The sequence below is a fragment of the Microtus ochrogaster genome, chromosome 5 (genome assembly GCF_000317375.1).
Source record: "Microtus ochrogaster isolate Prairie Vole_2 chromosome 5, MicOch1.0, whole genome shotgun sequence".
NCBI lineage: Eukaryota > Metazoa > Chordata > Mammalia > Rodentia > Cricetidae > Microtus > Microtus ochrogaster.
The window spans coordinates 65953263-65977089 of record NC_022012.1 but is presented as its reverse complement, the minus strand read 5'-3'; the positions used below and the strand labels follow the sequence as shown (position 1 = coordinate 65977089).

General features: G+C 40.4%; 1 protein-coding gene across 3 annotated transcripts in view; it reads right to left on the bottom strand.

The window, feature by feature from the left end:
* Unc13c (unc-13 homolog C) overlaps positions 1 to 23827 on the bottom strand; it is a 462492-nt gene that overhangs the window by 35059 nt on the left and 403606 nt on the right. For all 3 annotated transcript variants that reach the window (XM_013346384.2, XM_026778986.1, XM_005347631.3), the window contains exons 29-30: positions 22122 to 22202; positions 12118 to 12265 (exon numbers count right to left, since the gene is read on the bottom strand). In XM_013346384.2, coding sequence (XP_013201838.1) covers positions 12118 to 12265; positions 22122 to 22202 — 229 coding nt within the window. The remainder of the gene's footprint in view (positions 1 to 12117; positions 12266 to 22121; positions 22203 to 23827) is intronic.

The following is a 23827-nucleotide window of genomic DNA, read 5'->3' as shown; positions in this document are numbered from 1 at the left end:
TATATATATATATATATATATATATATATATATATATTTTCCAGCCTGGCTATATTCTTTTAAGTCAGTCGCCAAAAGTAGCTTCTTTATTAACTAATACTATATAAAGGGGAATCCCACATCAGGTGGAAAAGATCTCTAAATGGGTCACAAAGTTATATAAATGTACATAGGCTTGAGAGACAGAGAGGAAAAGGAATATAAATAGTTATAAAGGAAGTAAATGGTTATAAAAAACAGTCTTTAAAGAGATAGAGTACAGTTATAGATTAAAGGAATAAAGAAAAATAAGCCACATAAAGATGGAAAATCCAGAGAAAGTCTGGATTATGTATATTATTGTTTTTTCTTTAATTTTTTTTGACTGTGAATGAGCTAAGTACAGAGAGACATTTCATTGTACATGCTTCTATGCTAAACCAACATATATATTTTAAAGTATCTTGATTTCAAAATTTGGGCCTAAGGATATGTTGCTTCGGAAAAGAGGTTCTGCTTTTGCTATCACAGAGGATGAGAACCTGTGGATTACTTCCAGACTAATGTGGTTTGATGGACCAAGACCACTCAAAAGTTCTCCATGAAAGTACTTTGCCCAACAGGATGTTCCAGACTCTACCTCTGACTGCCTGATTCACATGAGCATGAAACCTTATCTTCCTGGAGTTAGAATGAATCATTCATCCTGGGTCCCAAGACCAGTTTTATTCTCTCATGAATGGGAAAATGAACAATGATTCATCTTTTCTCCTTTAAATACGGATAATTCAATTATTCATGAATGCCTTGACCAACTTGACTCATTGGAGTAACTTATTATTGAATATAGCAATATTGTATACAGGAAGTTCTACTTTTTATATAACAGAAGTAAAAATATGCTTGCTATTTTACATAATTCTGACCTGCATTCTAATACTTACTCCATACCTATAGGTGAGTATGCCTATCTCCATTCAGCAATGAAGCTTCTCTCTGAAGTTGACAGAGACCATTACAGAAAACCACAACTGGTCAAAATACAAGGTACAACTGACCATGGTGTACCCAGACCCAGTGGATACACATACAACACAGTTCCTGCAAGTAAGGCTCAGGGAATATCACGGAAGTAGAGGTAGAAAGATGGTGAGAACCAGAGGACCCAAAAGTCTGAATATTGCCTTCTTGAAATGGCAGAGAAGCAATATACATGATATCTCAATTATGTGGTGACTTGAAAAAGACCTGAACAAAGAAAACACCAATCTACATGCTATCATGGAAGGGGAAAATCTCAAGGGGCCTCATTCACACACAACGGTCTAAGAAAACTATTGACTGTTGAGAGAAAGAATCATTGTTCACAGGTCGAGCATCTAAACGGTTATCCAATTCCAAGTGGTTAGCTCTGAAATCACTAACATGCCAAGCAACACTAAATGGTCTTAGCAGGTTGTATTTATGTATCTTTACATTCTTACTTAATAATAAGAAAAAGAGGCCATGAATTTGAGGAGCAGGGATGGTCAGGAGATATGTTAGAAGGAGGAAAGGGAAAGGGGGGAATTATGGAATTTAAAATACACACTACAAAAAGAAGTGATAGGTAAGTATCAGAGGGTGGATATGGGGAGCCAGATGGAGGTGAATTTATTGTATTATTGTAACTCTTTCTCCCTCCCAGTTGCTTAAAGGGCTCTGGTGAAGAACTCCCACCCTACCTGAAATGTGTAAATGAATAAATGGTGAGGAGAGAGAGAGAGGGTATGTGCTATATGGGGGTGTACAGAGGCACTAGGGCCAGTCTCCAAAGCCTTAATTGTGAAATTATTTCAGTATAGAAGGTATAAAAATGATATAATCTTTAAAATATTCCATAATCTGAACTTTGTCCTCAATGTCTTTTATACTAGTTGTCTTGAGCAAATCATCTTACAATAATTGGTTAGTGGTAGTTTTTGAGAATGGGGAAAGAAAGTAATGTTTCTTTCCCCTATAGATTCTGAGCCAATAGGAAAGTTCAGGTCACATGATGTTTCAGTGGCTTCTGAACCACTCCAGTAGGAGAAAAATCCCTCTATTTCACTAAAGTGGTGCTTACATAAAATCATCAGATATCATAGTCTCAATCTTTAGTGTCACATGACTGTTATCTCAGGACTTGCGAGACAGGCAGGAGGGTCCCATGGCTAGCATGGGCTTCAAAGAGACATTAAAAAAAACATATTTACACAATGGAGTACTACACAGTAGAAAAAAATAACATCTTGAATTTTGTAGGCAAATGGATAGAGCCAGAAAACATAATTTAAAATGAGGTAACCCAGACAGACTATTATCACATGTACTCACTCATAAGTGGTTTTTAAACATAAAGCAAAGAAAACCAGCCCACAAAGCACAATCCCAGAGAACCTAGACAACAATGAGGACCCTAAGAGAGGCATACATAGATATAATCTACATGGGTAGTAGAAAAAGACAAGATCTCCTGAGTAAACTGGGAGCATGGGGACCTTGGGAGAATGTTGAAGGGGAGGGGAGAGGCAGAGAGGGGAACAGAGAAAAATGTTGAGAAAAATTTAAAAAATCAATTAAAAAATAACAACAAGAACAAACAAAAAACCATAATGACCAACTGTAATTGAGATCTAAATTTGAATCCTAATGAATATTTTCATAAAATCTAAAGGAGAAGTAAACAACTGCCATAAGGAAATAGATTATTTGGATAGTGTCTAGTCATTCTGCTATGAAAAATCCATCTTAAAGTGATGATTTCATGAATGGAGGCTGAATTAGTGAATGAGTTACATCACTGAGTAGTTGGGGAATTCTGTTCTGACTTTTCCCTCCTAAGTTCCCAGAAATATTCCATTAAATTGGGCAGAGTCCCTGAGTCATCTCCATGTTTTATTGATTATCACTTGTGACTGATACAGGATTCATGATGACTCCCCCTTATTGGAGACAAGCCCAGGACAACAGGGGCTTATCAAGCCTCATTATCCCTGTAAGAGGAAACACAATCTTAAACTGAGAAGCTTATGATGAGTTTGGAAACACTAAAATAAAATGAACATGTAAATTAACAGGAGAAAAACAAAAATGGGGCTTAATAAATCTAGACTGCAATTACAGTCTTAAAACGCTCCATTATAAATGGAAGATTTAATACATAAATCCCTTGGACTTATAAACTCCAAAGGGGGAAAAATGGCACTTGAGAAAGGAATCAAGCCTGTGCAACAGGGAAGGACTAGATGACCAAGGCAAACTAGAAACAGGACACAAACGACAAGCTGGCAAAAGGCTTTTCTTAGTAGTGATCTCAAGTGTGAACTGGCCAATTAAAAGACAGAGAGTGACTAAATGGACAAAAAGCTAAGACCTTGCCCATGCTGCGTCCAAGAGACTCTCGAAGGACATGTATGAAGTCAGGTGAGGGACAGAAGCATTCTACACACATAGAAGTCAAAAGCCAACAGGAGCACCCATGTTTATGTCATACACAATGGATCGAAAACAAGAGCCAAAGAAGGGCACTGTAAAACTATCAAAGGGTTAGTCCTGAAGGAGCATGTATCAATTATGAATAAATATATATATAGCCAATGTTAAAACACATACATACACAAAGAAAAAATGAATAGATCTAGAGGTAGAGACGGTAGAAGGGATGAGCCCTTGACTTTCAGCAGTAGGAAGACGTATGGGAAGAAAACAAGCAGAGACCTTTAAATGCACCCTAGACCAAGTGGATAAAGTAAAATTTCAGAACATGGGCTGTAACAGCTGTAACAGCTCAGTGGGTTCAGGGATTGCGACAAGCATAAAGAGCAGAGTTTGAGTCCTCAGAATTCACACAAAACAGATGTGATAGTGTATGTCTGCAAGTCCAGGGCTCCAACAGAGAGCTAGAGGAATGAGACAGAATAATCTTCGGTGACTCTTGGACTGGCAGTCTGACAAGTACAGCAGTGAATACTATGTCAAGCAAGGACCAACATCCACCTGAGCTAGAGGGAGGGAAGGATGGAGGGAGGACTCTCAGCATTGTCCTGAGTTTCAGTGGGCTTAGGGAGCCATGGCAAAGTACCGTAAACTGGAAGCTGAAACACAGGTCTATTTCTCACAGTTCTAGAGCCTGGGCACTCTTTGGTCAGAGACAGCTGGTTCTGTTCTGCTGAGGGCTGTCCTCCTGTCTTGTACGCAGTCTCCTCTCCACTGTGTCTACTTCTAAGTGACCATGTCCATTAGACAGATGGAAGATGGGAAGCTGGTGGATCTCTGTGAGTTCAAGGTCAGCTTGGTCTACACAGTGAGTTCCAGATAGAGAGAGACAGTCAGAGCTACATAGTAAGACCCTGTCTTTAAGGAAGAAAGGAAAGAAGGAAGTAGGGAAGAGGGAAGGAAGGAAGGGAAGGAAGAAAGGAAAGGAAGGAGGGAGGGAACAAGGGAAGGAAGGAAATAATAAAGGAAGGAAAGAAGGAAGAAAAGGAATCTAGAGTAACAGCACATTAGTAGTTTAAAATTTTGATTGTACATGGTAATAGTACTTGACTTTGTACTTCATGTGGCCAGTATTGCTTATCTGTTGGATGGACATACAGGTTGTTTCTGTTTCCTAGTTACTGTGAAGAGTGTAGTAATGAGCTTAGGAGGGCTGACATCTCCTAGGCATGCTGATCTCATTCCCTCTGAATGAATACATACTCCATAGTTGGACTGCTGGATCATATGGCAGTTCTACTTGTAATTTTTCCAAGCAGCTTCCTAAGCGGCTGCTGTACTTCACATCACCACTAATGATTTGCAAGTATTCCTGTTTCTCCTGACCAGCACTTGCTAACTGGGGCTGGAAGCAGGTCACTTCGACTGTGATTTGCATTTCCCTGGTGATGAGCATTAGAGAATGTGGATCCCTGTATCCACTGGCTATTGGGGATATTTTCCTTTAAGAAACATCTATCTAAATACATTGTTCTCTTTTAATGGGGTCATGTAAGGTTTTGCTACTGAGGCTATACAGTTTTCTATATGTTCTAGATGTCAACCCCATATCAGATACATGCTTTGCAAATATTTTCTCCCAACTGCTAGGCCAGTGGGTTCTCATTGATTTATCTCTAGACTGTAAGTCAAGAAGTTGGCAATTCCAATGCCAGTAAAATTGAGTATAACTGGAGAGTGAGATCTGCCTTGTACCTGGGCGGGGAGGGGGGTGACAAAAAAAAAAAACAAAGAAGCACAGATTTAATGTAGGTGGGTAGTGCTATAAAACGTTAATCTTTCAGGTATTTGTGACAAAATACAGAATTAAGAAGCCATGGAATGCCACTTTGACAAAGCAGGAGGATGGCTAATGTGCACTACCTATCTACAGGGCACTGCTCAGTTCACACTGTTGAAATTTTCAGATGCTAAAATAGTTTACAGAAGCTACCCAGATGTTTCAATCTGATTCAGATTTCCATGCCAGGTGAAATGCTAGGCAAGGGGAGCCATCTATGAGAAAGTGGACCTGGGATTATGGTGTGGGAGGTCCTTCTGTTTGTGTAATGAATAAAGAACTGCTTTGAACCTATGGCAGGGAGGAACAGAACTAGGCAGGGAAAGCTAGACTGTATGCTGGGAGAAAGAAGGGCAGAGTCAGAGAGAAGCCATGCAGCTGCTGGAGACAGATACTAAAAACTTTACCTGGTAAGCCACAGCCGTGTCGCGATATACAGATTAATAGAAATGGGTTAAATTAATATGAGTTAGCCAATAAGAAGCTAGAGCTACTGGGCCAAGTAGTGATTTAATTAATACAGTTTCTGTGTGATTCTTTTGGGTCTAAGCTGGCTGGGCGGCTGGGAACCAACAAGCACCCCTCCTCCAATAGAATTATGATGTTCTGGCCAGAGCAAAACATTCCTGTGGGGAGCTCTTAGATAACTCAGGCATCAAAACCCAGTGGTTTTTCTTCCTCTAATGAGAGTCACCCTGAAGCCTGACCTGCTTCATCAAAGGTATTACGCTTTGATGACTCAAATGAAAGAGAGTTGTCACCAATTAAGAAAAATCTAGCAAAATCATAAAAATCCATCTTCATGTTAATGGAAAAGAGACAGAAACTCAAATTAGAGAGTCATCTTAGCATGTCTTAGAAGATCACTCTGGTTGATCACAGTCTGAATGGGGCCAGGGAAAGATGCCCTGTTCTAGAAAGTTTGACTATGGAGTCTAGAAGGTCAGAGTTCAGAGGAGAGGGTACCACTGGGGGGCCTGAAGTCTGAGGGTGCAGGCAGCTCTGGGGCTACACCTGGATGGGTCTGAAGATTCTAGGTCTGGCTTGATTTTCCTTTTCATGAACTTCTGAGAGGGGGCTAACAGCTTGAACCACACAGGCAATCGCACAGGCACATACATAGTGTAGCACATAGAGCTCAGCCTAATGGAGAGAGGGAATGTGACCGAGAGGGGCAAAGGAAACCACAGAGGTGGACTGAGCTCTTAAAAATGTTTGAAATAAGAGGGCAAGTTCATCTTCTATTAGGACCCAAACTCAACCAGTAGCAAACCATTTTTTCCTAGTTGCTTTTGAGTTTTATGTGACAGATTGAATAAAACTTGGTTTTAAGAGTTTGATAAAAATCAGTAATCTAATTTTATCTAACTCTGTCTATCTCTCGAGTGGCACTATTTCCTCCCTTGAATGATATGTAATAAATAGTATCAGTCATAAATTTCTAAGCTTTCCCCCCTCCAAACACCCCTCCCTCTCTCTGTTTCTGCCTGTCTCTGTCACTATGTCTCTCCTAGCATGCTATAGTTTTCTAGCATAAGACCACGGATAACAGCCCTCAATGAAGATTTTGATCAGATAACTCAAACAGGAGGGCTGCTATATAGCTTATAATTGCTTAAATTTATGCCACACAATTTAAATTATTTATACTTAAATAAAGAACCCTTATTTGTCCTAAGATTTTGTGATTTGTAGCTGGCCAAGTATGGTTGTTGACCAAGACTGACAAGGATTGAGATTTTTAAGAATGAATGAACAGAATGCTTGTGAGAAGGATCCTTCTCAGCTAGCAACTATGATATGACTCCCTGCATGGGAATACTACAAAATGAATCCTTGTGCTGGTGGAGGCAGAGGGTGGAGAGGGTAGGATAGGAAGGAAGATGAACTGGCAACATCCCCCATAAAAACAAATGTGTAGATACCAGAAGGAGGAAATCAGGCTACAAACAGAAAGGTTTCCTAACAGCAGGGAGTTTTTCCTTACATTCAACTTGGCTTTTTATGGTGTGAATGGTTCCAGTATTTAAAAGTGTCAAGGCCAGCCTGGTCTATAGAGTGAGTTACAGGACAGCCACAAATACACAGAGAAACCTTGTTTTGGGAAAAAAAAATAAGTGCACTGGTTCCTGAGCATGCTCAGTAACGAAACTGAATGAGAGTGGAAGGGTTAGCTTTTGTCAGCTTGACGCAAACCTAGATGTATTGGGGAAGAGGTAATCTTAACTCAGAAAATGTTTCCATAAGATTGGTCTGCAGTGGAGTTAATGATTAATGTGGGAGAACCTTGTTCACTGCAGGTGGTACCACCCATGGGTGGGTGGGCTTAGGACATAAAAGAAGGCAGGCTTAGCAAGCCATGAGAAGCCAAAACAGTGAGCAACATTCCTCCATGGTCTTTGCCTCCAGGTTTCTGCCTTGAGTTCTTGTTCTGGCTTCCTCTGGCTTCCTCCAGTGATGGGAAGCATTAGTCAAATAAACCCTCTTCCCCTCAAGTTGCTTTTGCTCATGGTGTTTATCATAGCAGTAGAAACCCTAATACAGAGAGGACTCTGGAAAGCAAATGGCAAAGTTAGCAAGTTTGGAGTCCCTGGGAGGAAAACAAAATTATCAATTTCAACTTTGTTTTCTGAGCAAGAAGGAGATCTTAATGATATTACAATGCACACTAGTGTTGATGAGATGTCTCAGAGGGTAAAGGCACTTGCCATCAAGGCCAACAGCCTGAGTTCGATTCCCCGGGACTCATATAATAGAAGGAGAGAATCAAGTCTCACAAGCTGTCTATAAGTTAGGGACAACTGTCCCCCCCCCACCTTAGTGTAATAAAATGTTTAAAACACAGAATAGGGCAGAAGATAAAGCAGTGCTAGTTACTTAACATGAGGTGGAAGGCTGTGCCCTAACATAGCATGAGCGGTGGCAGTGAGGGTCATCTCCTCTGCTATAGAACTACACTGATCAGAACTTGATCACATTTCTGAGCCCATGTGCGATTAGGTATCTTCATCTGAAAGGTGTGAGGTGTCATGAGTTCTGCAGAATCTGAGGAGGAACATCACAGATGCTTGCTGGGTGATACTGTTATGTGTGCCCATCTTGTAACCTCACGAAGCATGCCATTCCTACTCTTGGAAAGCAGGTCTCCTGCTGAGAACTGGTCCCAGCATACTTCTATTAAAGCTATCTGTGCTCAGCTCTTCATCTGACTAAAGACGCCCCTTGGGCTTTTTGTGGAGAGAATGTCATCATTTTGTGACATTCGAGAAGACAAGCTTCAGATAGTCTCACTTCTCTACTTGTACCTCTAGAGAAAGGTTGAGCCACTTAAATGGTCTCTGGGGACAGGACATGATAGATCTATTGGAAAGAGTCAGATCTTTGGTTATTTCTGAAGGCTTATCTGCTGAAAATGAGAAACTACTTAAAAAAAAACACACCCTGAAGGTAGAAACGGCTGTATACATTAGTGGTACTTCTTTGTACACTGAAGACAATCCCAGTGTTCCCCCAGAGCTGACCATCAGAGGAAGGCTCACTGTGGCCCTTGGGACTCAAAACTCATTTCTGTGTTTAAATGGCTACTTATTTTTGTTTTGTGAATAAAGTACTTTTAAGGTTAAGTTCTCCCATTATCTCTGGTAAGAAACAAAACAAAACAGAACCAAAAAAAATCTGTTTCACAATGAACCACATCTGATGATGGCTTCTTTACTGCTCTGGGTACGTCTCTTACATCCTGAGGAAAATAACTAAAGATAATATGATTCTTCTAGGTGATATGACTCCAGAAGACTGTATTTGGGAGGCTTCCAACTTTTTCTGCTAATAATAAGAATGTGCTGAGGTAACTAATTTCTCTCTTAAACTTTCCATATTTAATGTCATATATTGTCACAAATAACACAATTTACACTATATTATAAAATAATGTAACTATAATTGACCCGACACTATGCAACAATAGTGCAATATAAATATTATATTGAAGTCAATTCATAGAATCCAAGATGTGAGTTTAAAGCTATCTACTTCCTACTTCAAATGAAAAGACACTAGACTCTCCTTCTACTGAATATAAATTGGCAAAATGTTGAAAATTATCTATGTTTTCAGACATTTTAATAAGCAGAAACTCAAAAGATTTTACTCAAAAGAGACAAAAAAGGGCCTTTGAATAAAAGCACTTCCGCTCATAGATTTTAATTCACACAGTCATTAACTGGAAGAGATTATTTTCCTTTATGAGACAATTGTAACTTAGACATAAAATATTCCCTTTCTGTGAAGAGCTTTTGTGATGCACGTTCTTTGTGCTATAATAAAATCTCAGATAAGAAAACAGAATACAGCTCAGGATGGCTGAGCAATGAATCATCTCGCGCCTCCTTCCAGACCATGTTACCCATTGAATAAACTCCACTTAATATGTTCAAGGCTTATTCATTTTTTACTGTCTGTGGTGCCATGAAATATTCAAAGGGTTCCTGGTTTAATGAAATAGGTGTTAGGAAAAGCACTTTCTTCCCGACGAATATTGTAATCAAGATGCAAGAAATGCATTTTGGACCAACTTCTAAAACTGTAAGCCATGCATCCCTGAGTAGGAGCGACAATGACAGAAAAGGCTTCTCTCTCTCTCTCTCTCTCTCTCTCTCTCTCTCTCTCTCTCTCCCTCCCTCCCTCCCTCCCCCCCTCTCTCTTTTCAAATCCAACTATCCAACTCAAACCACCAAGTCAACTCCTAGATGAAAAAATTATCAAAAACTGATACAAAGATCAAAATGATTTCTACAAATTTCACTCCAAACATGATGCAGTATTTATGCATTTTAATTCTGCAGAGAAAGACAAGGCAATTGCATTACGCCTAAAGAGCCAAATTAAAAGAATTACTGTCAACCTGGTCATTGTGTGGGGATTTTAAGGCTTCAAGTGCAAATGTTTGCTTGCTTTAGCATTCTGTGTTTCAAACACCTCCTCCTTCTGTTTCTTCATAACCCAAGTGACTTACTTTCTCCTTCTCCCACTAACCAGGGCTCCCAGCTTCTGTGCTGTGGCCCCACAGGTGCATGTGTTTTAAAACTTCATCCCCAGCAAAGGGAGGGCTCAAGGTGGATTCTAAGTGGAAAAGGCATGTCACTGGAGGCATCTCTGAGGTCCAATAGCTCCACTTTCTGTTTGCTCTGTGTTGACTGACCAGGAATGGAACATGACTAGCTGCCTCACGATTCTGCTGCAATGCCTTCCCCACCACCATGGGTTATGCACTTTCAAATTGTGAACAACCTCTCTTCCCCGCTTAAGTTTCTTCTCGTCAGGTATTTGGTTACAACAAGAAAATAACTAGTACAGAGATGTACTTGCTTTTGATTTCACTTTGTGTGTTCTGTGTATAGTAAGACGACCACAGCATCCTTGATCTCTGACAAGTAGAAGCTGAAAACACAGTCCCTGTTCTCTGATGGACAACCAAAGCTTTCCAGACACTGCCTACGTTCTGGGACAATCTCCTTGGCATGAAGAACTACTGTGCTAGATGAACCGATACCTGACATCACAGTCCCTGCAGGATGCTGCTCACTTTATGGACAGGTTGGAGGTGATGCTCAGTAAACATTTGTCACATGAATACAGAGTAAGATGGTGCCTAGGCATCACAGTGCACTGCTGGGATATTAAGTAAGCTCAGTTTTATGTAAGGCCTTAGGAATTCTTCCATATCTGTTTTGGATTTAGGATTTATTTTCTAGCATGTGGTTGAAATAGAAAGAAAGAAAATGTTGTTCTAATATGATAGATTTCATTTGAACTCTGGCTCATAAATTTCTAATGAGACAAAGAGGAAAAGAATCCGTATTTCTTTCTCTCTATTTTTTTTTTACTTTTTTCCTTGTTTACTACTGATAATGCTTAAAATGTGTTCCATATAAAACAGCAAAGGAAAAGAGGATTAAAAATATGAGCGAAAGAGGCAAGAAAAATAAGGACAAAGGGAAAAGTGAGCAAGAGAAATCAATTTATGAAAAAGCTAATTCAAATAATCTTTTTAAAGGAAGAATGTCTTCCAACTTGAACATAGCCCAAAGAAATTATTAAATCAAAAGTAATTGACTTTTTCCTTCAATAAAATATTATAGTTTATCTAACAGAGACAGGGAATATAGGGGAGAAAATGATGAGAAAAAAATCTTACAAAAAGGAAAAGAAAAGAAGTTGAATTTCATTAATTGTTTCCATGTTAAATTAATGTGTCCCAAGATAAAAGACAACCAGTGAGATAGATCTCTGTGGAGTCACGTGGTTGCCACAATTTCTGTCAAGGTGGAAGGTGTGCAGGAGTTGAGAATACAGAATCTAGATATGGACTCGAAAAATGGGATCTGGCTTTCCCTTTCTATGGCAATAAACTTGAGCTTGAGTTTTTCCATAAACAGAACCTGAGACAAACATTCAAGAATGGGAAGGAATCTACTTGGAGTTGCACGCTACCACAGCACATGGTCCTGAGGGAGTCAAGGGGTATCCCTTGAAACACTTGATAAGGAAGCTAGAATGGAAAATGCTGTCAGGCACCCGCCTCTGAGGGGAACCCGAGCCTTGTTCTCATAGAACTCTGGGGTGAGTGAGTATAGAGACCAAACATCACAGTTGAGAAAATATCTTCTTTCGTCTAAGCCATCAACTTTCTGTTCATTTTATTTATAAAGCATGCTGAAAACTGGAGTATTCTCTGCTCATGCAAACCCTCTATTTTTAACCATGCTTCATGTTCTGCATGCTATTTCAGGTTACTGTGAGGCTGGTGAGTGCCCCTTGCTCTCAGGTCAAGAGCTACTTACTCTGTGAGCTTTGCGTCTCTATGAACTTCTTGATCAAAGCATCCGTAGTTTGTGTGTAGAGGCTGAGAGCATATCTCAGGGAATGAAGGTCTGGGCTTTTCTCCAGAAAGTTCTTCTTCAGGCCATTTCCTCCAGCATGAAAATATTGCTAAAAAGGAGAAAAGGAATGTTATTAGAGCAAAAGATTTAGGAGGAAACATTGGTGGACTTTATTACTCTAATAGTAGAGTTTAAAACAATTCCATTAGATAAGCTGTCAGGTAAGTACACAGAAAGAGTGTACCATTTGTTCAATGCTAACTCATCATCAGCTAACTTGGGCTTAGACAGATCTAGAGAGGCCTAAGCTGTTTTCTTTTCATTTAAAATGTCAGTTATATAAATGGAACCTTGAAGGCACAGTGGTAAAAATTCTTCCAGAATGACAGACTTCAGTGAGCATGATCAAGTTGAGTATTTGTTTCTGTTTCCGAAGAATAATGAAAGTTATCAACACTTTATAAAGAAGGTAGACCCTGTTACATATTCCACAGACACTTCTTTCAAAGTGCACACCAGGCATCCACTAGCCCACCCTGTTCATTCTCGAATTATGTTACTGTGCTTATATAGGCCAATCTGAGGTAGCTCAATGCTCTCTGGAAACCTAAAACATCAAGTTTATTCTTCTATGCTGTCACCCAGCAAATTCAAAACATCTCAGTTTAACACATAATAAAGTAGATATATAGTTATTGGCCATCACTGTTGACACTGAGGGATGTTAGCATTCTTCCTATTGTGCTGTGCTATGCATGGCATCTTTCTGAAAGTTGGAATATCTAGAAGTAGGTGATGGAACTCTAGACAGTTTCTATTGATAAAAGATATCTATAATACCCACCAGGCCATGTTCCCTTTCTGTTGTCTTTGATCTATTTTTAAAAATATGGTTGTAGAAAATGACTAATACTGTGAATACTTTTGTGTATGGAAATACAAATTAATTACTTCTATCTGCATACAGGTCATCGCTGTTTTGTACCCAACCCTTTTCTGCCTCTACATGTACAACTGATTTTTTCGTTTAGCTTCCCCATTGCTTCTATGCATTTCATTCTTGAAATTTTACCATGAATGAACTGCAACAGTTTACTGGTTTGTATACTAGATAATGAGTTAAATGACATTATGGACATGTTTTTTTTTATAACTATACCATTATGCTAGCTTCTAGAAACTATTCTGTTAAGTAATCACATAGGTGACTATGAGATCAACCAAAGTGCCTAGTATGTTGCTTGTAAAGCAAGGACCATGGGCAGTGGGTCTGGACATCCTCAGTGGTGCTATCTGTATTCTTGCTTATTTTCCCCCTCTTTATGGAAAAATTCACTAAATCTATACCATAAACTGGACTTAATGTTACATTCCAAGAATATAACACAACACAGGTTCTATCTTTTCTCTGAAACAGATTATAATTTAATGAGGAAATATAACCAGAGCATAAAACAGGCCATCACCAATAAATTATGGTTGTAAAAATTGTTTGAGTAGGCTTGAAGGTTCACTAAGAGAAATATTTTTCCTTCTGGTCCAAAGCACGGACACTACTTCTGGTGGAGACAATAACATACCATGTCTCCTCCCTAAAGAGTCAATCAAGTTGGGCTGGTTTATCACATGGCCCAGAGACCATCCCATAAGAAGGCTAATATTTTGTAAGTCATGCTGAAGAGGTGGGAGGAATAATTATCTCTTTAGCAAGAGAAGTGTTTTTCTTTCTCAGAGTCCCTGCTCTCTATAAAGTTGAGAGAGTTGCCATTAGGTTTTGTTGGATGTGTCAGTCTTTCTGAGCCCTAATTCAAAAGTTCTTAACTTTCCTTTTTATCATCTTCTTTATCTCTCTTTTGGATGCTGACCAGAGCCTAAGAGAAATCTGGCACTTTGAACTTTTCTTACTCTTTCTCTAAAGTTCCGCTCCCCACCATGTGGCTACCTGTCTGCCATGTGGTTGACCTTTATGCCACGTTAACTCAAATGCCAAAGTTTTTTCCTCTTCCTTTTCTTTACCCCCATCTCTCGGAGGAACTGCTCAAGTTTTCAGCTTGCCTGCCATGGTGGTTTTCTTTTAAACTCTAATAAAATTGTCTTGGAACTTCACAAAAAAGTTATTTGACAATATACCCAACAGAGGAGAGAAAATGGCCTACAATGGAGAGTAGCAGTAAAAAGTTTCTGCGGAAATTCTGATGGAGTGATAAATCTCTTCCTTGTGCTAGTTTTTTTATGTTCCAGACAAAGCCTCGCAGAGTTCAGGATGTGCTTAAACTCATCTGTAGCTGAGGATGACCTTGAACTTCTCATCCTCCTGCCTCCACCTCCAGGGTGCTTTGGTTTCAAGTGTGCTACACCCCACTCAGTTTATGCTTCACTGTAGGTGAAACCCAAGAATCCATGTGAGCTAGTCAAGCCCTCTCCCAACTGAGCGACACCCCCAACCCAGTACTATTTTCAACTGTAGCAGCCACTAGATAGCCAATGGCAGTGAGCTAGACAATGGATAGTCATGCTACATCACCACCAGGAACCCTGGGCGTCTCACATGTCTAACAAGAACTGCGAGACCTAATGGTTCTCACACTGTGCTCCTCCCCACCGCATTACAAACACCGGCTGCCATTTTTCTTCTATTCTCAGTTCTAAATTGTACCCTCCAGAATAAACACATTGACTTGAGGCAGAGGAAGTCCTAGAGAGGCAAAGAGAGATCACAGGCTCAGAGATGCAGAAAGCTTATTGTCATAGTCAAGGGTTTGGGGCTTGGTAAGGGCATCTATTTGACCTTCTCTTAAAAGTCCTGGATTTCATAAACCATCTATACCATAGACCTTTATGAACAGATCTGAGGGTGAAATGTCCCAAGGACAGGATTTTGCAAACCTGGGAAAGAGCAACACAGTCAGACTTGACATGATTGAGAGATTTTTAAAGGCCTAAAAGTCCATGGAGGAAGGGAACAAGAATTAATGTATGAAGACATAAGCTATGTGTTCATCCTTGACCCCTTTATAATAGCTCTAAAGCAAGACATGCTTTTTTGCTAAGGCATTATTTTGTAAACCTAGAAGGACTGGGAATCTAATCATGAAACAAAAATAGAAATAAGCTCCGGGTTTGTTCCTGAGTATAGCCGGGGTCTCCCTAGGGCTTTCAGTGATGCTTAACTGGCTTCTTCCTTTTGGCCAGAGTCTCATTAGGAATTCTGTTGAGGGCCTGGAAGGCAGGGCTTTTAAAAAGCAGACTGGTTGAAGCAGAAAAGATGACTTTGTTCCCAGAGAGCACTTTGTAGGAGGGGTTGCTGCAAGACTGGCGTACCGGACAGACAGTAATGCTGTCAGGCAGGACCCAAGCCATGAGGTGCAGGGAAAGAGAAAGCCAGAGAAACAAACAACATAGCCACTGGCTTCCCAGCCAGTGAAGGAAATAATTTCTGTGCTTTTATGTAAGCCTTTCATTCCTAGTTGGAGCTGGGTGACAACATGCAAGAGAAAGACGTCAAGAGAAAGAGGCCACAGTTATAGTGCGGGCCTTGACACTCAAGAGATTTCATATAGTCCTGACCCTTTGCCAGCCCCAAAAGAACAAGAGTGGAATGTGTATTTGGCTGAGGCTCGAAGAACATCTGTGAGAGAGTGAAAACCTTAAGTCTTAAACAAATGCCGGTGGGGAAGAGACAGAAATCTTTAATAAATAAATAAATTAAAAAAAAAAGAATTTCAGGGCCAGTCATAGAGATAATAATCGAAGTTAGTGAGTTTATTAAGTATTTAGACAAAACAGCATACAAGAAAAGTGCAGTGCACAGTCCCAAAACATGGGAGGATGCTTCTCAGAAGGCAGCAGTAATGGTTATATAGGGGATCCTATAACTTTACAATTAGAATCCCCAAAGAATACAATCTACATGATTGGAAAGATTAAGTAAAGCTTGAAATGAAGCAGAAAAACAAACAAACAAAAACCCAAAAAAAACAAATGCCAGCATCCACAGCTCAGCACAGCTCAGCTCTCCTTTCATTATAGTGAATTACATGCCAGAAGGAAATTACATGCTGCAGGGGAATTATATGCTGGAAGAAAATTTGAAAATGTGAGGTTTTGAAGCTTTCTAGAGGTTTCCCCCATGCACGTAGGAGTAGATTCTTTTCCATTGATTATAAACAGAAGACCGAGGGTCAGTTGCTTCCTACGGTCTGACCAGCCACGTGACCAAAGACCCTCCAACTTGGCCTCTTAAGACTCTCTTTTTTCTCTGTTTACACTGGAACAAATTGGGAAAGATAATTAAAAGAATTCAGGGCAAGCTTTTTTCTTATTAAACAAAAGAAAATTTGAATCCCTGTTGGGGCACTGTGGGAAAGTTCACAAGGGATACAGATGCCAGCTAGGTTCTACACTTCGTGTTCCTGCCCCTGTGTTGACTGATGCTCCCCTATGTACTTGGGGTGACAAAGGAAGAAAGCAGACCTGTCAAATATGTCCTTTTAGGTTGATGCAAATCTCAAGGTTATTACATGGTAGCAGCAACATGTGGGATTCCCCTCTGTATGCTGCGAATACCATTGGTGAATAAAGAAACTGCCTTGGCCTGTTGATAGGGTAGAACTTAGATAGGTGGGGAAAACTAAACTGAATGCTGGGAGAAAGGAGGCAGAGTCAGAGAGAAGCCATGGCGCCTCCCCTGGAGAAAGACGTGCTGAAACTTTGCTGGTAGGCCACGTCCTCATGGTGATGCACAGATGAATGGAAATGGGTTAAATTAAGATGTAAGAATTAGCCAATAAGAAGTTAGGGCTAATGGGACAAGCAGTGATTTAAATAATATAGTTTCCGTGTGATCATTTTGGATCTGAGCTGCCGAGCAGCTGGAATGACCAAGCGGCCCACAGGAATCTTGGGCAGCCGGGAAATGAACAAGCGGCCTTCTTACAACAGCAAAATCATAATACTCTGAAACTATAAGTCTGTATTTACTAAATAAAAAAATGGCAGAAAGATCATGGCTCCACCTATATTCCTAAACCTCCAGGTTAGGATGCTTTCCCCCCCTTGTCCCCAAGCTTATTGCAGGTCCCAGTGTCTCTCCCTTCATCACGGCACTCATATTGCGCTGTAATAGTTTGCTACTCTACAACCCTCTTGACGATTGCCCTAATCTATGACCAGATGTACAGCTGTAACTGATCAAGCTGACTTGATCTTGAACTATACAATCTATTTTACACATTTCCTTAAGACACTATGCTACAATGATACTTGCAGGAAGTCATATTTTCAGGCCATCAATGAGTCCTCTTTTTATAAGTTGACCAAGAACACAAAATGACTTGACTTTCAACCCAGACATTTAACCTCAACCCTTTCCACTTTACACTGCTTCAATATACCAACTCCCAGTAAGGTCCAGCCCAGGCCTCTAAGTGATATCCTTTGGACCCCATACTTCCACTTGTGCCTATGGAAACTCCTTCCTTTCTGTATATGTTCAAGCCATGAGTTTCCCCCACATAAAATGTCCAACCAACCCAGTGACTTCCCATACAGCCTTCTATACTACAGCAGCTCTCCCCAAACTTCTGACCTCTCTTGGTTGAGGAGATTTTTCTAAATCATGACTACTTTCTTTCCCTTTCAAAGAAGATCTTATTTTATTTATGAATGAGTGAGTCTGTCTGTGGACACACGAAAGCTCACCGGAACCCTTCAAAATGGAGTCATAGATGTTTATAAGCAACCGAAGTGGGTGCTGGGATCCAAATTCAGAGCCTCTTGATGAGACAGGTGCTCCTAAGCACAGCGCCATTTCTGCAGGGCCCTCAGCACTTTCTGCTGTGCTTCTCAGTTTGTTCTTGAACCACCTGCCCCACCTCTTACCCTGTCCTAAGTTAACATCCACTCACATTAGGCTTCAATATGCCTTTCTTGCCTTTTAGCCTAGACTAGACATTCCCCCAGGGGAGGGACAGCAGGGCTTCCCAAAGGGGCATTTCTGAAGTGGGGGAGGTTAACGAACCCTACTGGTCTGTGATCTTACAGGAAGAATGTACTGTGGTGAGTAGTAATCAGAAGGCTAGTGACCTAGACCCTAAGACCCTGACCCACTGCCTGGGAAAAGAATCATACTTAATAGGAGCTCCGCAGGGAAGATGGAAGGCCCTAATGGTAAGGATGGAATGTGTGGGACCCTAGCTTTGATGATAAATAAAAGCACACTTTCACCCTCGGGGGATATAAAAGTCAACATTTATGAAGATTGTGCACCCTGAGCCCTGTAGAGAGAACCACCTAGTATCTTACTGAACCTCCAGGCAGCAGGCGGCGGGACTATTAGATGTGAGTTACCCACTATCCTGATATTCTACCCACCAGCGACCTAGTTTCCTCCAGGATTCCAAGCATTTTATTTGTATGCACCTCCATAGTCATCCTCCAACACAGTTTCCTCTCAGACACCTTACAACTGCGGCTTCGCTGACACCAGGGTGGGCGGATCTAGCCTCTCTGACTAGAAGCTGACTAGCGTTGAAGCACCCTGTGTTCAATCTTACACAATAGCTGGAGATCCCCCACCACCCTATTCTCAGAAACTGCAGAAAGCAAAGCACTTCAGACCTGGCTGTGTTTTGTGGGAAGAAAATCATATTGCTAAATATAAAATCAGGAAAAAATGTCATCAGAGTGTGGAGCAAACCATTTTCATAATCCCGATAAATCCCATGACCCCTTCTGGCTCTTCATTGTTGACTGCCCACAGTCTGTTTATACTGATGTACTGGAACATGCAAACGCTTTTCTTTCACAAGTCTGCAAGGAGAGTTCTCCTTTTAGATCCATGTGCTGTTTTGGCTGCAAATTCTCATCACCACGGCTTTGACTTTAAACTGTAGCATACATTTGGCAAGCTCACTCACATAGGTAACTCCCTACACAGACTTAGCTTCCCTTTTCTCTGGAGAGGGTCTTTTAGGCCCTGCTTGATATTCTAAGGTTATTTTCTGCTCATCGTGATTCCTCTTTATGCATCAGATCAGAACTGCTGATCTCACTGTCTTGCAGAGTTTCCCTTTTCCTGACAAATTGAGTTTGAGATTCTTGACTTTGGTGTTTAAATCTGGGCATTCTAGCCTCAATCTAGTGTCTCTTTTTTTGCTTTGTGATACTTGGCCAACTGTGCTCTATCCTTCGTCTGGACTGTCTAAGGATTTCAGGCTGGTGATACGCTGTCCTCTGAGCACTCACACGTGTCCTCTCAGACCTGAGAGATTATTTCTCTCCATTTATTCTCTCTTCAGTCCCGAAATCCCCCCAGCATCCCTCCCTGCGAAAGCACTGCCATAGACTTCTAGAGAGAATTCACTCACTACCCTTTTTGCATCCCCCTGGACTTTAACCAAACACTCCTATTTCTTGATTGTTGCTATTTTTGTCCCTAATTCAAAGAGCCTTGGTTTCCACTTCCTTCTTCATCATTCATCTCCTTTCCAAGTACAGTGAGCTCTCAGGTAATGACTTTTGAATTGCAGTGCTTCAGATGAGGTAGGTTATTATATTCTTCCCAAAAGCAGCTGAATTCTAAATGCTGCACGGACTATGTAAAGTCTGAAAACCGTGCAATGATAAAAAGAAGATGCTGAGAAGTTGTCACCAAAATTGGATAATGGAGAAGAGTAATGGATGGAATTTCAGAGACATGCAGTGTCATTCAGAACCCATGCTTAGCTATTGTGCTGGATCTTGAATACAAATAATGGTGTTGCCTAGGACTGGGGAAAAGGGAATAGAAATTTGTTCAGTCTAACATGCATGGCATTTATAAGAATCAGATGAGGCAAAGCACACACATGAGAAAGATTTGGCAAATGCCAACACCAGTTCTGCCTGTCTTTTACCAACTCCACAGCGCTCTCCTCAACACGCCTTTCCTGTCCTTAGGTTATTGGACTTAACTGACCCGAGGAAGGATGAAGGGTCTTCCCTTTGGCAGCCTTTGGGAGTCAGTCCAGTGGTACCTGCTGCTTTGTTATAAGAACATCTTTCTCCTGAGGCTCAGTTATATTGTAGACTTCTCTGATTGGGTTCTAGACAAACATGGAAGCTTTAGCCTGTGAAGTTACAGCTTGGGAAAACTGATGATGGAATTTAGGTAAAACTGAGACAGATAGACCACCAGGTCAGGGGGCTCTCCTAGTGGACACAGTGGTCCTAACGGTGATTCCTAGAGAAAGAATTGGCATCATAGAAATTATAGATGAAGGCATGTGGAAGCCACAGGCTCCAGAGGACCAGTAAGACTTTAGTCCTGGAGAGTGATGATGATTTGGAAACAGCTAACAGGGTCATGGGCAACACATAGGAGTTTTGTTTCTAAAGAACTCACAGCGCCACGTGGCTGAGCTGGATTAAAAGATTTACACCAATTACAAACACTAGGATATTTGAGACACTGCGATGCAGATAGAAGGGATTCATCTGAGGGACAATTCAGTCTGCAAGTGGTGCCCCAGTCAGAATAATTAGAAGAGGATAAGATTAGAGGCAGGCATCAGACTGATCAATACATTGATCTACAACCCCTGTTTCCACAGGACACATTCCATTTTTCTCACCCAAAAGGATGATCTCCAGAAAACACCAGGAGGGGCTGGACTCAAATTCTAAAATTTTCTTTCCTTTTCAGAATACATTCTAGTGTGTTTTCTTATTTCTAGAATTGATTTTTTTTTTATTTTTTATTTTCGAGACAGGGTTTCTCCGTAGCTTTTGGTTCCTGTCCTGGAACTAGCTCTTGTAGACCAGGCTGGCCTCGAACTCACAGAGATCCACCTGCCTCTGCCTCCCGAGTGCTGGGATTAAAGGCATGTGCCACCACCGCCTGGCTAGAATTGATTTTTTGATAGCGAAGTACTCCCCTGATTCCACACATCCGTCAATTCTTATTCAATTGTTGAAAACTTTCAGAAAAAATTAGTTTTGAAATTCTTCCTGTATTTTTTTTTCTGTCACCCTTCCATATCATTTTATACCCTTCCATAGTATTTTATAACACCAGATGAAGTGGAGGTGGCACAGGACTCAGGACAATGAGGTTATCAAAGAAGCCAAAGAGCTTCACTCTACGAGATAGGCTTCACGATCAATGCTTTTTCCACTGAGGAGTGGAATCAGCAGACATGGTTTAGGAAGTAAATTTACTTTTCTAATCCTTTGATACATATAACACAATTCTCTTTTTTTTTCTATACACATATGTACACCCAGACTACAAATGGGCAGTCTCTCTCTCATACCCCCTCCAGAGTCTCAATCTCCCACACAACACAATACATAACACATGCCTATGTACCCAGACCACACATACAACACACATATACATACATACTACACACAATATATACATGCACACACAGCACAACACATTCACATACACACCGAATCATACAATACACATGTTATTTGGAAAGAAAATATATTAGAACCCATACACATTTGACTCTTGCTATAATACTTGCTATATGGGAATAATGTTTGGAGTACCAGACTTCTGGGTTTTCAGTGGAATACAAAATGCAATTTTATTGTATTACTAAGAGAGAGTAGGAGGTTGATGTTTTAAAAATGATTTCTGCAACCATAGAAATCCTAAGTACAAAGTATGCTAACCTAAAATTCTCCTGAACCATCTGTTTGACTGCATTGGCGGGGGTGGAGGTTACATAGCTTTCTCTGGGAGCACATGTGATGATATAAGTCTCATTCACATTTTCTAGGGAGACACAGAACAAGAAATATAAAAAAAAGTGTGTTATGGATGAAGTAGGGGAGATGAATGAGCTGGAGCTAGCTGGAACGCATCTAATTGGCTAGCTCCCAATCGCAGCTGGGACAGTTGCACAGTGGGGACCTTACTGTGGAGAGGTGGAGGTATCCTCAAGTAAATAACCAGGAATATCATATCCTACCTTGATGGTGGCCAAGACCACCTCCATTATCGCACACTGTCTTGGCGTCAGACCCTTGGCATCTTCTCGAATCATGTGCTCCTGAAAGACAGGTTTAAAAAAACTCCTCAGCAGGTGACAAATGAATTTATCTAGCTACCTTCAAACAAAATCTGGACTGTTCCCATATAGAAACAGTTAAGATACCTTCTTCAGGGGCTGGAGAGGTAGTTCAGAGGTTAACAGTAACTATTGCTCTTGCAGAGGACCTGGGTTCTGGTCCCAGCACCCACATGGCAGTTCACAACACTCTAAATCCAGTTCCGGGTATCTGGTGCCCTTTTATGGCGTCTGAAGGCATTGTAGGCACATGGTACTCTTAGATACATGAGGGGAAACACTCATACATAGTAAAATAAGGAGAAATCTTGGCCATTTTGTCACATTTCGGATAAATATCCATTTGTCAAAGAGAACCAAGCTGCCTGATTAGTGGAACTCTGGCAGAGGTGTACTTTATTTACATTCCAAATTAATGTTAAATAGAAAGATAAAGTAACCTAAAAACTGTGTCCCACAGTTTTTAGGCTTTTCACATTAATTCCTTGATTTTCATTCTGTCCCTTTGAAGGATTCAGGACAGCAAGGGGATTAAAGAGGCCAAGTAGAGCTTTGCAATCAGCACAGATACAGTGACGTATAATATCCCAGTTGATTCTCTTTCCCAGATCCTCCTGATGTCTGTCCCTTACTGGGAAGAGCCTCAAAGACTAAATCAAATTGGGCTGTAGAGATGTCAGTCTTTTATAGTAATTTTAATGCTTTGGGCTGTTTTTCTGACTAGAGTTTCCTAATTGTTTGTTGTACTATATCTCAAGCCATTATTCAAAGATTATTTATGAAAGTGATGATAGGAAGTTAGAGAAAATAATAATTCAAAAAAATTTTCTAGGAGAAAAATTTAGCGAGTGCTGCCATACTTTGGTGCTATCTGCAGGGCTGTGCCATTCTATTCAGCAATGCTCAGCAAACTTATCAACACCTGCGCTTGCCAGTATTTTAAAATAGATACCAGCGAATGATGTATGTTGTTTCTACAAAGCTATAATTATAGCTCATTCAAGCAAAGGTGTCTCTGGCTGCCTAAATAAGAGGTTTGTGATTAGCTTATAATTTCAGGTGTATCTTATTAAGTGATTTTGATATTGTATCAACAGTTTAAAAGATTGGGGGACATTTAATTTTATTTTTCAGTCAGATAAATCTGATCCTATTAAGTAGCAAAGCCAACATAACATAACACACACATAAAGTCTTGGAGTAGGAATAACAAAATCATATGTCAACTGTGCAGTAAATACCTAGTAGTTTAAATTTAAATCATATAGATTAGATGGAAAGAACTAGAATCAAGAAAAATTGAACCAGGGAACTAGTACAGAAGATCAGTAAATACAGAAAAACAATTATTTGCTGGCCCAATTTTTCTTGATTTTGGGTTCTTTTAAATGAAATAGTTACCCATCTATGTCTATTTCTCAACGAATTCTGAAATTATCCATCAGCACAACTTTTTGTGCTAGTGTCATTCCAGTTGGATTTGCTTTCAAACTAACATCTTAAAAAATAAAATATAGGCGGATCTCTGTGAGTTCGAGACCAGCCTGGTCTACAGAGCTAGTTCCAGGACAGGCTCCAAAACCACAGAGAAACCCTGTCTCGAAAAA